Source organism: Lipophrys pholis (assembly GCF_963383615.2).
Source record: "Lipophrys pholis genome assembly, chromosome: 5".
Lineage (NCBI taxonomy): Eukaryota > Metazoa > Chordata > Actinopteri > Blenniiformes > Blenniidae > Lipophrys > Lipophrys pholis.
Window position 1 is genome coordinate 9,714,725 of NC_137628.1, and position 15,569 is coordinate 9,730,293.

At 44.0% G+C, this 15,569-nt stretch overlaps 1 protein-coding gene across 2 annotated transcripts in view; it reads left to right on the forward strand.

Annotated features, from left to right (window-relative positions):
* LOC308109634 (ras and Rab interactor 2-like) overlaps positions 1-15,569 on the forward strand; it is a 31,529-nt gene that overhangs the window by 12,578 nt on the left and 3,382 nt on the right. The window contains exons 3-12 of one of the 2 annotated variants that reach the window (XM_080463332.1): positions 370-464; positions 2,642-2,831; positions 2,939-3,053; positions 3,680-3,752; positions 3,867-3,958; positions 6,955-8,334; positions 13,058-13,140; positions 13,219-13,444; positions 13,529-13,660; positions 14,778-14,981. In XM_080463332.1, coding sequence (XP_080319458.1) covers positions 370-464; positions 2,642-2,831; positions 2,939-3,053; positions 3,680-3,752; positions 3,867-3,958; positions 6,955-8,334; positions 13,058-13,140; positions 13,219-13,444; positions 13,529-13,660; positions 14,778-14,959 — 2,568 coding nt within the window. In that variant the 3' untranslated portion in view covers positions 14,960-14,981. The remainder of the gene's footprint in view (positions 1-369; positions 465-2,641; positions 2,832-2,938; positions 3,054-3,679; positions 3,753-3,866; positions 3,959-6,954; positions 8,335-13,057; positions 13,141-13,218; positions 13,445-13,528; positions 13,661-14,777; positions 14,982-15,569) is intronic. The other variant, XM_080463331.1, reaches the window with a different exon arrangement.

Below are 15,569 nucleotides of genomic sequence, written 5' to 3' on the forward strand. Positions count from 1 at the left end.
CCTGAGCTCAGTGGATCGTTGAGGCTCCACATCCTCAGACTGGATGCTTTAGAGCTGATGACAGACTCCACGTTGAGCTGAGTCCAGGACTGTTTGTGTGTAGAGGAAATCTTCCCTCTCAGTCTTTCTGTCGTGCTTTGTCTCGTCGTTTCCTGCTGAGAGGAAAAAGGATCCAGGCTCAGGAAGAATGACCAAACCTTTCCTTTCGTCCTCGCACGAGTCCACCAGTTTGAAGTCTCCCTCTCGTCTCCACTCTTGGTTTCTTTACTCTGTAACTCATGTTGAGAAACGCTCTGGGTTTTGCACCCTCCCGCCCGCCCTGCTCCTCCCGCCTCCTCCCATAAAGCCCCACGCTCTGTCTCCTTCCAGCTGATCGACGCGTTTGCGTCGGAGATCTGCGAGCTGAAGAAGGAAATGGTGCAGACCCCCCGGAGCCTGGAGAAGGAGCCCGCCGAGCCGCTCGGGTGAGACTGTTTTCCTCCATTATTCTGAAGGATGTTTCACTCACTGCTGCTCTAAGATACCTCAGAACATCACGACACCACGAGAAGCTCAGTGTTTCTTCTCTGACAGCTCATAGGGCTGAGCTGGGGGCTCGCTGGAGGGCCGATCAGTGTGCGAACAGAGCAAACCTTCACATCTATTTATCAAAATGTGTACTTTTATTTCAAATGATGTAGGATCACAGATTGGTTTTCTCTTCCCTGCTCATTTTGTCTTTATTTTCTCATTACTTTGAGGCACAAATGAACATCTTCTGGCTCATTTGCCACCACAATCATTTTGTATCTGCCGCTTATATCCATGAAATTGTTTTTCATCATTGGAATTGGACAAGCTTACCTTTCTTTAACATCAGGAGGGTTGTGACCCAGAAGTGGGCCACAAGCCAGCAGTTTGAGATATAAAAAGTTTTAAGCTCTTTATAAAAATGTATTTGTTATAATTATGGCAATCTTTAAAAACAACAATATCTGATCTCCTGAAATATAATTATTTTTCCAGATATTCTATTTATTTTAGTGACTTAAAGCATATCAATAAAAATAAAACAACTATAAATAGTTCAGTTCATGTGGTTAAATGTGAAATACATTAAATGTTGTCTATATTCACTTTCCTTCAAACAACTGATTGTTACTGTGAAGGTCTAATCTACCTTTTAACATATACATCTATAATCTTTGATTATTGTTCATTGAAATATGAACATATTTATGCATTTCTGTAAAAAAGAATATCCAAGTATGTTTCTATTATTTTAAAATAAGTTAGCTGTGTCTTTTAGATCTTTCTGTCAGTCTCTTGCTGGAAAATCACTTTAAACCACATATTCATGGACCTCAAAACATTATTTACTATATTTACCATGTAACCAAACGACCAGAGACTTTCAGTTACACCTTTTGAAGCTGTTTGGCAGCTGATGGGATTTCTTTTACGAAATGATGTTTCATTTAGTTCAGATGTTGTGGAAGAAAGCTAGAAGTGAACTTAAAAACCTGAATTTAGTTGCAGTTTTAGCTGGTTTGCTGCACGTTTCCTGCACATTAGAAGTGACAGACTCCTGTCAATGGGTTTAAACTGGTCCTAGTGTATTCTTCGTATAAATAAAGAGTCAGAGCAGATTGGTCCTTGAAAATACACGCTGATGGATTTATACATTTAGTTTTCCAATGAATTGTCTAAAATAAACGAAACGAAACGAAACGAAACGAAACTAAATCTATCTCACATAGTATTTCTTCCTTCTGATGACTTTTTATTCCATAAAGTTAAACCTGCCTTGGATGTTTTGGTTTTTTGGGTAATGAAAATGTCCTATTAAACACAAATCATGGTCCTTAAACCTGAAATGATGACATGTGTGCTAAAAGAAAAGAAGAAAGAAGAAGAGAAAGAAATGTCAACCCTCATATTTTATAGTTCTATTGTAATTTTTTAAGTATATACGTAATTATGCTGTTTTAATTCAATAATATTTATTAAAATGAGTTTTAAAGAGTAAAGTGGACCAGAAGTGTGCTGAAAACTACTAAAGACTCAATGTTCAATGTTGTTTTGGCATGTAATCAAGTATTTTCTATTTTTATTTCTAATGTTTTGAAGCCATTTTTAACTTGTCTCAATGTTCAGTACAACTGTTCTCTCTCTGTTTGAAAGAACAAATGAGGAACTTTTCAAATTTGGTCATTTTCTCCATTAAGGGTAAAATACTGACAGAAGTGCATACATATGTGTTTTTTTTTTTGTCATTTCCCAGCTGGAGTTTCATTACACTTTGACAAGTTGAGTTTTCTTTCTGATGAAGGAGCTGCTTCCTCCTCCAGTTTATTTCTGTTTCATTTTTCCCGCAATGTGTGAAATCAAAAGAATGTAGAAATATTACAACATCCTCTTCTATAATGAGATCTCTATCTGGGTGGAAAAAGGCTCTTCTGGATCTATTCATTTCCTCAGTGTGACTCTGCAGTGTGTCTGATGACTACTGTAGTTCTTTAATGTCTTTAATTTCTTTGGAAAGCACTGTGAATTGCATTGTGTTTGAATGGTGCTCTATAGATAAATTTGCCCTGCCTTGCCTTGCCTTGCCTTGCCTTGCCTTGCCTTGCCTTACTGGTGCTTTCTCCTCCACTCCCAGGCTAGAGTGCGGCGTGTACCTTCAGGAGTCTCACTGTGTCGGCCTTGGAGGCGAAAAGGATTCTGGGTACGACTCCCTGCGGAGGAGGATGAGCGTGTTGGACCGACTGACTCAGACTCACCCAGTGTGGCTGCTGCTGACCGTCAGCGAGGAGGACGCTTCTCAGATACTGCGCAGACAACCGCCGGGGGTGAGAATACAGTTACCTGACCACGGGGGGGGGGGGGGAGAAGCTCTTTAATCTGGATAGTTGTTGAAGATATTTGGTGTCTGGTGTTTCCTGACTCGATGGTTCAGGTGTTCCTGGTGAGGAAGTCAGCAGCTCTGCAGAGGAAGGTTCTCTCAGTGCGTCTGCAGAACGGTCAGTCAGCAGCTCCCATCAGCCACGTCCCCATCAGAGAGAGTCAGTACAGTAAGTACCACGTCTGGTGTACAGAGCTCTTGGTAATAAATCTCCCAATACAACAAAGCCCAACAGGGTCCGACCCTCATCTGGGGTTCAGCTGCTCTCCACATGAATCTCTGGTGAATAAAACCAGCAGTTCCATCACACTGTCAGAAATTAAATCGTAAAACAACATCACCTTTCACATTTTAGATGAATATATATTATATTTTATGCTTTAATTATTGGTTCTGATGGCCTCCAGTTTACACTATTACATCACTGCAGGTTGCAGGTTTGAATCCGAGCGGGTGCTTTCCATGGTGTCCGTATGCCCTATGGGATCATCGACAAGCTGCTTTATGTTGAAAACAAATGAACAAAATGAAACAAAAACAACAACAAAAGAATAAGAAATATGAATGAAAAATAGAACGAATGGCTAAATAATTAATGAAACCTGCCACTGAAGTGTCATTTTGTTGTAAAAATTTAAGTTTATTTTCTCTCCTTCTGAATTATTTTTCGTAACTTTTTTCACATTTTCTGATATTTTCGTTATTATTGTGACACGGAGCTACGGTGCTGATTTCTGTGGCACATATAACAAATTATGTATGCATACTGATTAAATGTGTCCTGTTGCTCTGTAGCTTTTTCTCTGGACTCATCTGGGATCAGCTTTGCCGACCTGTTTCGTCTGGTGTCTTTTTACTGTATCAGCAGGTAAACAACCAGCACTTTAATTTCATGTATTTCTGTGTGTTTTACAGTTTGTATTACATGTGATTATTCTTCAGCTTGTTCTTCTATTCTTGTTTTTTTTTTTTTTTAACCTAGGGATGTCCTGCCTTTCACACTCAAACTCCCAGAAGCCATTGCGTCGGCCAAGACACAGAAAGAGCTGGAGGAGGTGGCACAGCTTGGAGCAGGTAATCTGATTACTTTGCATTGGTGTGGATTAGCTTCTTGCAGCATGCTTGCAGTGAAACGACCATGTGGATCCTTAGAAATAAGGATGTGATCTTATTTCCTGGCCTTGTCGGCACAAATTCAGGAAAGTGTTGCTCCCTGCTGGCCTCATGGGGGAACTGCAGGGCCCTGACACAAGTTGACACAACCACACTGAGTGGTAACGCTTAGGATTTATTGATAAAACCTGGTTATTTAAGATTAAAAGTGAATTAAACTAAGATTGTTATTGACTTTTAGCATCTAGGAATTGTAAATTAGTAAATAGTTGCCCCTTCTTTAGATTTTGATTGTAGTATTGTGACATTATTTACTTAAAAATAACTTTTATCAAAGTAAAAAATACCCATTCATTTCTTTGCCTAATTAAAAGTGATAACTACAACAGTAAAAAAAACTACTGAAGGATAACACCACCTGTTTGTATCTGTTATTTTACTTAACAAAGTTAATTTTCCACCTCTGCACATCACAGTATGTTTAGTGGTTTTTGGTTTTCAGTTTTGCACTAAGACCTCATTTACACAACAGTGTTTCAGAAAACATTCATGTTAACAATTATGTCAGTTTATATGGGAACTGCAGAAATGCTGAAAACAATCTACTTATCACTTTGGGCCACTAGTTGGTGCTGTTTGTTTTTGTAATAAAACCACACACATATATATGCGCGCAGTGAACAATACAATGGCGAGTGCACGGTCATTCGTACAGCCAGACAAAAAAGTTGGATTGCTATTACAGGTGACCGTCAAATATGAAACTCCAGAGTCCCAGGAGAATATGGACTGGGAGTCATGACACTCTGGAGGCCGCCATTGTTGTTATTGTTCATCCACTGAGCAAGTGCAGAAGAGGTTTTTACAATGGCCGTGATACGCAGTTGTAGCATTTCAGAAAAGTTGCATTTTAACACGTTTCCTCCGAGACCGAGTCGGAGCGCTGTCATAAAAAAGTTCCACCTTGGGGGCCGTTTTTTTAAAAACTTGTGTTTTCAGTGGCTCCGAGCACCGTTGTCATGTGAACCAGGCCTAAATCTGCTGTAAGGTGCAAACAAAGTCAAAGTTCCCGTGTTTGTCTTCACATGTTGGATTTATTTGTCTTCCTCGGGTCAAACTGAGCGTGCAGCTCTGATTTCACAGGTTCGATCTCTCAGTCTGTGCAGAGTTATTCTGGGCGCTCTCTGCAGTGAGTCAGCTTCCTCCACATAGCTGAGAGTTTACTGCACTGCCCTCCAAACACACACATTCCATCTCGGTGCATTCTGACATGTATGAAAGCTGCATCACACAGATTAAATGCTGTCATTGTGTGAGTAGTTGGAGGTGAAAGCACACACAGTTCAAGTGTTTTTGATCTCTCTTTTTATTGAGCCCGGAGTCGAATCAAAGAGGCTGAAAGTCCTTTAAGTTAGAGCCAGAGCCATCGCGTCATCCAGGGAAACTCCCCCTCCACAGCTTCTATTTAAAGAGGAAAATGAGAGCGGCGTGAAGTTTGTTGTGGACTCGATGCACATGTGAAAAACACTCCGTTGCTCAGTGTTTGCACTTTATTAATTTCCCCGAAGGACACGGAGGGTGTTGATGTTACTTCTGAGCCTGTTAACTCTTGCTTTTTGTATTTAATAGTGAGAGCATTAGTCATGATGAGGGCAAGACTGAACTTATTACTGGTGATTGTACTGTTTGTACCAGCGAACAGGAAGAAAAAATTCCATCAAAGTTTTAACAGACCGTTTATTTTGCATTTGGTTTGCGCTCTGCTGAAGTAATCATACTCCAACCATTTCCAGATGAATAAAACCAAGCATTTTTTTTATTTTTTTTGATCTTCTTGGACCATTTTGTTCAATGGTGATGTGACATTAAATTCTTTGTTTTAATCCACCCAACTTTATCCACCGTATGGATGTGAGCATACAGCCTCGTACATGACACAGTACAGTTACTAGTACCTCTTCTTACCAGTCAGTTTGTAAATTGTAATTTTTAGTAATGTTCACCACTCTGTATTATTGTAGTGTTAGCACAAGCTGAGCTGTCAAAAGACAAACGAAATAGATTTATGAACTAATGACGACAGGAAGAAGCAGAAAAAGAAGCAGCTGAGATAAACTACTAACATGCATACAGCTCATAGAAAGGAAAGCTAACCGCTATTGAAGCATGCTGATGCTATTTACAGCTACTGTGGATACAGGCTAATGCTAATGAAAACGCTAATTCGCTCTGTCCCTCAGTGTTGGTCGGTCCGTGCTGCTTGTGTCTGAGACGTCTGGTGGAGCTGCAGATGGACAGCAGCAGAGTCAAGAGACCTCAGGTCACATGCAGCAGGAAAACATACCAACCGCTCATTTCAGTCTCAGGACATATGAGACTCCCCCCACCCGCAGGAGCCTGTTTATTTATTGCCCCAGGAAAAGTTTAAATGCGGCTCTCTGTGCCGTGTGTTTAACCGTGTGTTTGCTGGGTCAAAGTACAATGCTCAACACAGTCCAAACAACGGGCCGATTCAGTGGAAACGCATCAAAATGAGAACATGAGTGCTCTGCCATGATCGAACCCGGGGCTCAAACAGAGGAAAGAAAACATAGACAAAGAATAAAGTTTGAAAGTTGGGAGGAAGTGCAAAGGGCAGCGGAGCAGGAAAGAAGGAGTGGAAGAGCTGGACCTGGCTTGCGGTTCAGTTCCCTCCCACTCTGTCATTAACATGGGCGACTCCCCCTCTGGGTGTGTGTTGGCTTCCAGTGAATCAGAGCTCCAAACACACACACGCACACACTGCCGAGCAGAGACTGGAGACAGTTTGTAGAAAACCTGAAGGAGAGCTTCTGAAGAGTTGGTGAGGAACAGCTGCTGGTGTTTGATTACTTTTCTCTCATGTGAGGATCTTTATGTGAAGCTGCTGTGTGAGTGTGTGTTCATGTTTGTCTCTGGGTGTGTTTGTGTGTTTTCAGGCTTCTGGGACTCGGCTCTCTGCAGTCAGCGGCGCTCCTCCCCCCGTCCCCGGCGGCCCCTGAGCCGGACCCTCAGCCCCCAGCGGACCGACAGGAACAGGGAGGTCGGGGGGTCACGGCGACAAACCGTCACTCACTGCGACAGCGCCCCCCCGACCCTTCGATCGCATGCGTCCCCGCCGTCTTTTCGCCTGGAGAGGAGACACTCCAGTGGGCCTCTGTGCTTCGTGAGCCCCCTTTTCCTTCGTCACCGCCGTGAGGACGAGACGCCTACCCACCGGGCCGCTGCCATCTCCCCCCCGGAGGATACCGGGGGTTCAGACGTGCTGATCAGCAGCAGTCAGAGTAGCAATCGGCACACCGAGCAGATCAAACTGAGCGGCAAATCCAGGACCCCGCCCCCTCGCCCCCCTCCCCCCCGCTCCATGCCACGCCGGCGTCCCGCCCCGCCTCCTCCTGGACCTCCAGCGGTGACCACCAGACCCAAGAGCATGCCAGAACCTGTCGCTTTAGCTGTGAAGCAGCAGCAGCCCCCCAGTAGGCGCCCGGCCCCCGCTCGACCTTCAATGGGCACCAAACTAACCAGCCCCACAAAAATCGCCACGTCGCCCTCGAATCCGCCGCCCCCCAGGCCCAAGAAGCCTGATCTGGAAGCCCACCGCTGCCACATCGCCCTGGACGATGAAACCATCGCCAAGGCGCTGTCTCGAGCCAAACTGCCCCCCTGCCAGCCTCCGCCCCCCCTGCCCCCCGATGCCCTTCTAGAAAACCACGCTGGGAGTCGGCGGAGCGAGCGGGGTCGCCAGCGGCTCAGCGACATGAGCATGTCCACGTCGTCCTCCGACTCTTTGGAGTATTCACAGTCCCCCGGCTTCTCTCTGGGCCTGGCCCCGGGCCCCACACCCCTGAACCACCAGGACCCCGTGGAGGACAGCAGTGAGGACGACGACGACGACGCAGAGGAAGAGGAGGAGGAGGATTACGGAGTCGGCCTGGAGGCAGACTTAGAGATGCGCCTCCGTCCCTCCTTTAAGTCCCGCAGGAGGCGGGTGGCCGTGAGCCTGGGCGGGGGCTCCTTCATTCTGCCACAGGCCCTGAAGGGACGCTTCCGCAAGGTGAGCGGCATGCTGAGCTCCTTCATGACCCCGGAGCGCCGCGCCGTCAAGAAGATCGCCGAGCTGTCGCGGGATAAGAACTCGTACTTCGGCTCCCTGGTTCAGGACTACATCAGCTTCGTTCAGGAGAACCGGAGCTGCCACACCACGGGCGGAGACTTCCTGCAGACTCTCCGGCAGTTCCTCACCCAGATGAAGGCTTACCTGCGCCAGAGCTCCGAGCTCGACCCACCCATTGAGTCACTCATACCCGAGGACCAGATCGGTAAGTCTCCAACTGCTTCGGGTCCTTCTGTGTCAGAAATGCGGCTTCAGAACAATATTGATAAATGATGATAAACAATAAAAGTTTAGAATTACTTGTGATTTGGCACCAGCCTCACTGTCCTCCTACAGTTGCTGCCTGAAATAGAAGGATTTCTATTTAAAGAAAAGCATGACAAGCTAATGTCAGTTTCAAATTGACACGAAGCCTGAACTCAGTTAAGAGAATAAAAAAAACAGGAACAATTATTGTTAATAACATAAACAGTTTAGGAGCAAAGCTAATGAATAACTATAAAGAAATTTTATTTAATTTAAAAACTTTGAAAATGAGACAGTTCTATATAGCAAAATATGTTATAAACTAAAATAAGTAGAGATTTAAAATAGGTTTGAGTTGTATTTTGAAATCTCCATACAGAAATAACTGGAGGCCAGAATCGTACAGCAGTTTTATCATTGTGAGGTGAGAGCACAAACCACTTCACCAGTGACTGTTAGAGTCTTAAAATCTGTTCTAATGGAGCCATTTACGGAAAAATGTGTGCTTATGAAGGATTCCTGGAAAGAATAAGTTCTCAGTAGCTTCTTAGGGAAAATCAAGGTTTAGTGTGTGTGTGTGCGTGTGTGTGTGTGTGTGTGCGTGCGTGCGTGCGTGCGTGCGTGAGGTGCAGTATTCAGTTCTCTACACGTCTTAATTCTACATGATTAAGGAAGTGAAGCAGCATCTGAGAGTGACTTCATTCATCAGCGATGGTAACGAAGAGCCCGGGCCTGCCTCGGCCTCGGTCCCGGGAATCGCTGCACTTTTCCATATTAATCTGCCTCCATTACTGGTGTTGAGTTACAGAGATGCCAGGCCGCGCTGTGCCTCTCAGATAATCCTGGACTCTGCTGCCTGGCACAGTTTCACAGGCTGACTCTGAGTGCAGGAATGTCCTTCTAACACGCTGAATTCTCCATTGTTGTCGTCGATCTGCTCGTGCAAGGGCAGGACTCTTTACTACGACCGCAGAGCTCATGTGCAGTCACCAGCGCTTTGGAAAAAGCTGTTTTCACTTAGTTGTCCTGTGACTTTTCCTCAAAAAAGTGGACTTATTACAACATCAGTTCTTATCGTCTCAATGCTGAAGACATCCGGATTCATAGTTCATTCAATGGCTGTGATTTTTATGAATTACTTAGTTTAAAAAAAATGACTGACAGGAATCAAGCAATGGTTAAACAAGTTCCTTCAGTTAAACCCTAAGAAATCTGAAATAAGATGATCAGACAACACTTCAGATGGAATCCTATCTGAGGCCTTGTTTATACGACAACGTATTTAAGTGAAAACGGTCAACTTTTATTGCGTTTTGCGTGTCTGTGTATACGACAACGGTGCTCGGAGCCACTGAAAACTCAACTTTTTGAAAATTGCTCCCACGTTTTCAAAAACTTTCTGATTCAGTCTCCAGGTCGATTGGCAAAAATGCCACTTTTTGAAAGCGCTGTTGCATGCGCAACATGGCCATAGGAAATAATTCTCCTGCATATGCACTAGTTTGTAGATGGACAATAACAACAATGTTGGCCTCCAGAGTTTCATGACTACCAGTCCATGTTCTCCTCGGACTTGGTAAGTTTTATTGTTCAGTTACCATAGTAACAATCCAACTTTGTCTGTCCATACGACTGTCTGTGTACTTCCATTGTTAATGTTTATAGCGCTTTGTTCACTGCTGGTTTCAATACAAAAACAAACAACATCACCCACTACTGGCCCAACATGAAAATTACATTGTTTTCAGCTTTTCTGCCGTTTCCATGGAAACAAACTTTGTTTTTCAACATTGCTGCGTTAACGCAAAACTTTTCTGACACGAACACGCAAAAACGACGTGTCAGTCATCCAAACGTCCAGCTTCAGTCATCTTTGACAGTTTATTATTGTTTGACTCCAAGTAGGAAGCGTTTTTCTCATTTAAAGAATTTGTCAAAACAGGAGATGAGGGTTTCATCTGGAATTGTTTGGATTGGGTCCATCCTCGGATCATCCAAAATGCTGCAACGAGACGTTTTACCGGCACCAAAAGAAAGTCTCCCAATGTTATAAAAAGTTATTGGTACGCCTCAGCGAGGTGCAGTGATTGCACAGATAGAAAGTCTCTATCAAAGAGAGGTTTTATTCCTTTGGGATTCCTCACACGAATATGGTAATATGTCCCTTGTTCATTGTAAACAATGACAGCGCAGCTTTGTTCACAGTCACAGACGGATCCTTTCTCATTGTGCTGACGGACCACACGAACGCACACATGAAGCACCCCACAATCACTAACGTTACACAAATACCTCTCAACAAGTGTGTCAAATGTCTGGCAGTACTCTACGTGGTGGCTTTCACAATTTTGAGGACATTCAGTTTCAGAGACAACGGCTCTGCAGCAGTTTGTATACGTGATACCAACAGAATCTGTTTCAGTTCATTTTAACAGATTGGATGCCAGCACCTCATTGTGTTTGAAAAATGCTGAATGGCTTCGGTTTTAAATGTTTAACTGTGAGTGTGATTGAGGTTTTATTTTTACTCTTCAAACTCGGTTCGAGAGCAGACAGCTGAGCTGACGTCACGCCACCACCGCTGCAGCCCCCTCACACACTGTACCTTTTAAAAGGAAAGAAGAAGTAGAGCTCCACTAATCACAGCCTAGGGTTTAAACACTGACTTTCCTCAGAAATGAGGAAGTCCTTCAAACGAAGGGTTAATGTGGAATAAAGAGCCTGTGGGAGTGTCGGCACACGCCCTGACGTACGGCCCCGCTCATGTCTGAACTAACAAACAAAAAGGTGGAAAGTTTTGAGTTGTAACTCCGTGAATGTGGAATGTGTTTCTCTCGCAGGCTCTGCTGCACGTGGGGCTGATTTGTTATAGAGAGGAGGGAACTTTGAACATGTTGTAACTCCGATAAAAGACAATACCAAACATCAGTCAAGGGGGACAAGGTTTTTCCGGAAGGAACCAGGAAGTCAGAAACCAGTCTCCACCCTGCCTGTGTTCACATGAGGATCTGAGAGACTCGTCCTGCCGCTTTGAGCACCGCGGGTCTTCCCCTTTCTTCAGGACTGAAGCAAAACTGACCTCAGCTCAGCCACAACGCTGAGGTCTGCGTGAAAGCAGGGAAGATTTAGAATTTACAATGAAGGGCCACCTCAGACTGAAGCAGTGTTTATTATCATTTGACTTTTAAGCAGGCGGTAAAAATGGGGCTAAGGGGCATTATTTGGCAGGTGTTCAGAGTTGCTTAAGTTTGCCACCCTGATACAGTCGGCCAGGAGTGTCACATGAAATTAATTCATATAAATGAAATCAGATTAACACCAAAATGAAGTCTGTGTGACTCTAAAGTGCCCGCAGGTATCAAAAATGAGCGGCACGTTATTTGGCTGGTGATCCAACTTGTAAACTTAAAATCAGCGGGAGTTTTACATGAATGAAAGAAACTAAACTTAAACTACTCTTAAACATATTTTAAACTAAATAAAGTCCGTTTGACAAAATTTACTCCAACGTTTATGTAGTTTGTAATTAAAAAGGTACCTAATTTGGCAGGAGCCGAGAGTTGTGAACACAACAACTTTATTAAATCAAATGTGTCACATCAAACACTTTTACTTTGACGAATTCCAACACATGATAACAAAAATAAAGTATTTGTGACATGATTTGACTTTGAAGTGTTGGTAAGAACAAATGAGGAGGTGCATTATAGTAACAGTTCAGTTTTGTCATGACCGCTTTCATTAAGCGTGTTGCTTGAGCTGAATGAACTCTTATAAATTCAAATATATTTATAGAATAAATAAGTTTTAATAAACATAATTTGACTCTGAACTGTTTGTTGTTTGTAACAACAGAGAAATGACATTGTTTGGCAAGTGTTTCAGGTCATCACTGCTTTATTCGAACATGAAGCCTAAAACAGAAATATGAGATTTTATTTATTATAAGTTTATTATAATAGTCGTGTTTTATTCTTAACGTATCTGTGGGAATATACATCTCTACTGGTGCATTTTGTGGCTTAAAAGTGAAGAGCGCAAGGGATGGAGATTCTTAGCAACTCTGAATGCCTGCCAAAAAGTGCACCCGTCTGTTACGTGTAATTTCGGACACTTTAGAGTGAAAATAGTGAGACACACTTTTTGTTTGAGTGTCTTTGAATTCATGAAGTTCGTCTCACTCATAGAGAATGAGTTAAAAAAAAAAAAAAAACAGTCCTGGCGTGAAGGTGTCCCGTGAACCCAGTGTGACACTCATATATCCAGCTACTGATTAACTTGCTCTGATCGCTAAATAGCTCATCCATCTGTTGACATTTGCTTTGTCGCTGCTTTAAAAGTCAGACTTGAAGGTGAAGCAGTGGAAGGAAAAGTACTCAGACGTTTGACATTGAGCTGTGGAGTCACACGCCGGGCTGCTCAATCCAGCCGACGATAGTGTGAAAGCAGCAAGCGTAGCTGCTGTTACTGATTTATCCAATGAGAGGTTGCGTTGTTCATTAAGAGGTCATGACGAACACAAAACCTCCCAGTTGGCCATGAGAATTACAGGTTTTAGCTCAAATCCTTTTGTAAATAAAAATTCCAGCATCCGAATCTTCCTGAGAAAACTCAACCAGGATCAGATGTTAACCCGACGCTGGCGCCATTGTCGGTGACCGTTGTGTTGGTTGCCTCCACAGATCACGTGTTGGAGAAGTCGATGCACAAGTGTGTGCTGAAGCCGCTGAAAGGCGTCATCGAGGTGGTCCTACACAGCTTCCAGGTGAGGAGGAGGCCTCATGTTAGCTCAGTCTTCTGATTGGACGCCGGCCTGTTCACGTCTTCCCTCTCGTTGCTGCAGGTGAACAGCGGGACTTGGCAGCGGCTGAAGGAGAACTTGGCCCTGGCGAAGACCAAGCGGCCCCAGGAGCTCGGGGTGGACGGCGCCGTGCCCCCGGACCCCCTGGCCATCGAGAAGATCCGAAACAAATTCTTGAGCATGAGGAAGATGTACTCGCCTGAGAAGAAGGTGTCGCTGCTGCTGCGAGTGTGTAAACTCATCTACACCATCATGCAGGACAACTCAGGTGAGCGTCGCTCGGTTTCCCAGCGTCCAGACTTCCTGTCACACTGTTTCCATGACGACGCCCCCCCCTCGCTCTCCCGGACAGGGAGAATGTACGGAGCCGACGACTTCCTTCCCATGCTGACCTACGTCCTGGCGCAGTGCGACCTGCCGGAGCTGGAAACGGAGATCCAGTACATGATGGAGCTGCTGGATCCGTCTCTGCTCCAGGGGGAGGGTAGGTCCTGTCTGCAGACTGGGGGTGGGGGGGTGGGGGGTTTATGTTCAAGAAATGTTCCAGACACTTTACAGGAAATATTCCAGAGAAATAGTCCAGGGACTTCAGAGGAACATTTGAGAGACTTTTGAGAAGATTTGTCAAAAACTCTGGAGAAATATTCCAGAAATGTTCAAGAACTATTCCAGAGCCCAAATCCCAAGAACCTTAGAGAAATGTTCCAGAGATCTTAGGGAAACATTCCAGAGATTTTTGAGAATTATTCCAGAGACGTTACAGAAACAGTCCAGAGACCTTTCGTCAGCTCGGAGGAATTCCTTCCTCCATGAGGTGGAGCCGATCACAGAGGGATGTGAGGTTAATTTAGGTCATGAACTCTTACATAAAGACCGTTTTAGCATTTTCATACTCTTTCTGTCTCCAAGGTCAAAAAGTCACAGAAGACTATTTCTAAGGAGAAAAGATGTTTTCAGTCAGAATTCTTTCTTTGATAAATAAATAATAATAAATAAATAATCTGACGTGTGAAAAAGGTGCAATGTAAACATGTAAAAACAACTTAGAACTAACATGGAGGATTATTATTGACCAACTTTTCATTAATAGAATTCCTACGAGCCCATCCACAATGTTTGTTATATTTAATGTTTGTCCGTACACATTCAGATCTATCTGATCAGCGGGTTTAGTGAGAAAGCCTCCAGTGATGTAGGAACGGGAAGGAACAAGTCTCCAGGATAAGGAGAGGAAATTCCACTCAGAGCTGTTAGTTGAATGGCTGGAACTGATTCACAAGAAAAGCCTCCAAGAAATAAATATTTTCCTTTCCACCTCCCGCGGGACGACGTAAGGCGTGGAGTTAAAGTGTTTGATGAGGGTCTGTTTAAAGGCGAAGTGGTTTAGGGGTTATTTGTTTGCATGTTCTTCCTGTGTGTTAGTCCAGGTCCTCTCGTCTCCTCGCGCCAGCCAACCGTCCCTGTTTACATGATTGGGACATGTTTTCAAGTGAAAAAGGAAAACCTTTGTTTCATGTTTTTATTTGTAGACGAGTAACTCAGAAACCCCATCAGGTTCTACTCTGGTCTTCATCCTGACCTCCTCCCTTCTTCCTCTGCAGGCGGCTACTACCTGACCAGCGCCTACGGAGCCATGGCCCTCATCAAGAACTTCAAGGAGGAGCAGGCGGCGCGGGTGCTGAGCTCCGAGGCCCGGAACACGCTGCACCAGTGGCACCGCCGGCGCACCACCCAGCGCTCGGCGCCCACCGTGGACGACTTCCAGGTATCACGCCTGACCTGAGCCCACCCTGAGCGTCAAGGCTGTGAGTCCGAGTCGTACCGATCCCACACCAACCCAAAACCTCGCCAGCAGAGCTGAGAATGTGCATGAGCTTTTGGCGTCTGTCCCCCGACTTCTCGGCATGCCTGCATGCAGAAACAGCGCCCCCTGGTGTCCAGTAACTTACATTGAACAGCATGAAAACGTTCTGCTTTCCTGAGCTCTTCATGATTTTTCAGGCTTGACTTTTCTTCTTCTTTGTTTTTCCAAACAAACTGAAAAATCAGATTAATGACTATTCACAGGACTTTATAATTCTTTAAAAAAAATGGATATTTATTGTCAAGCCCTTTGCGTACATTGTATTTATTTATTTCCTCTTTAACATCTACACACTGATATTTACCAAAATGTTTTTACATTGTACTTATTTGATGTTTTATAACTTCGGAATATCTTTTTTTCTATTTATTGTGAATTACTCCTCCATGTAGAGCAACACTGTAAATAATCTACCCTGAGATGAATCAAGGTTTTTATTTATAATTTATAATGATAAACATTAGGATCAGTTTAGGTTGTATTATAATTCTAGTATTTTATTATTATCACAAAATGTCTCCTAATTGCA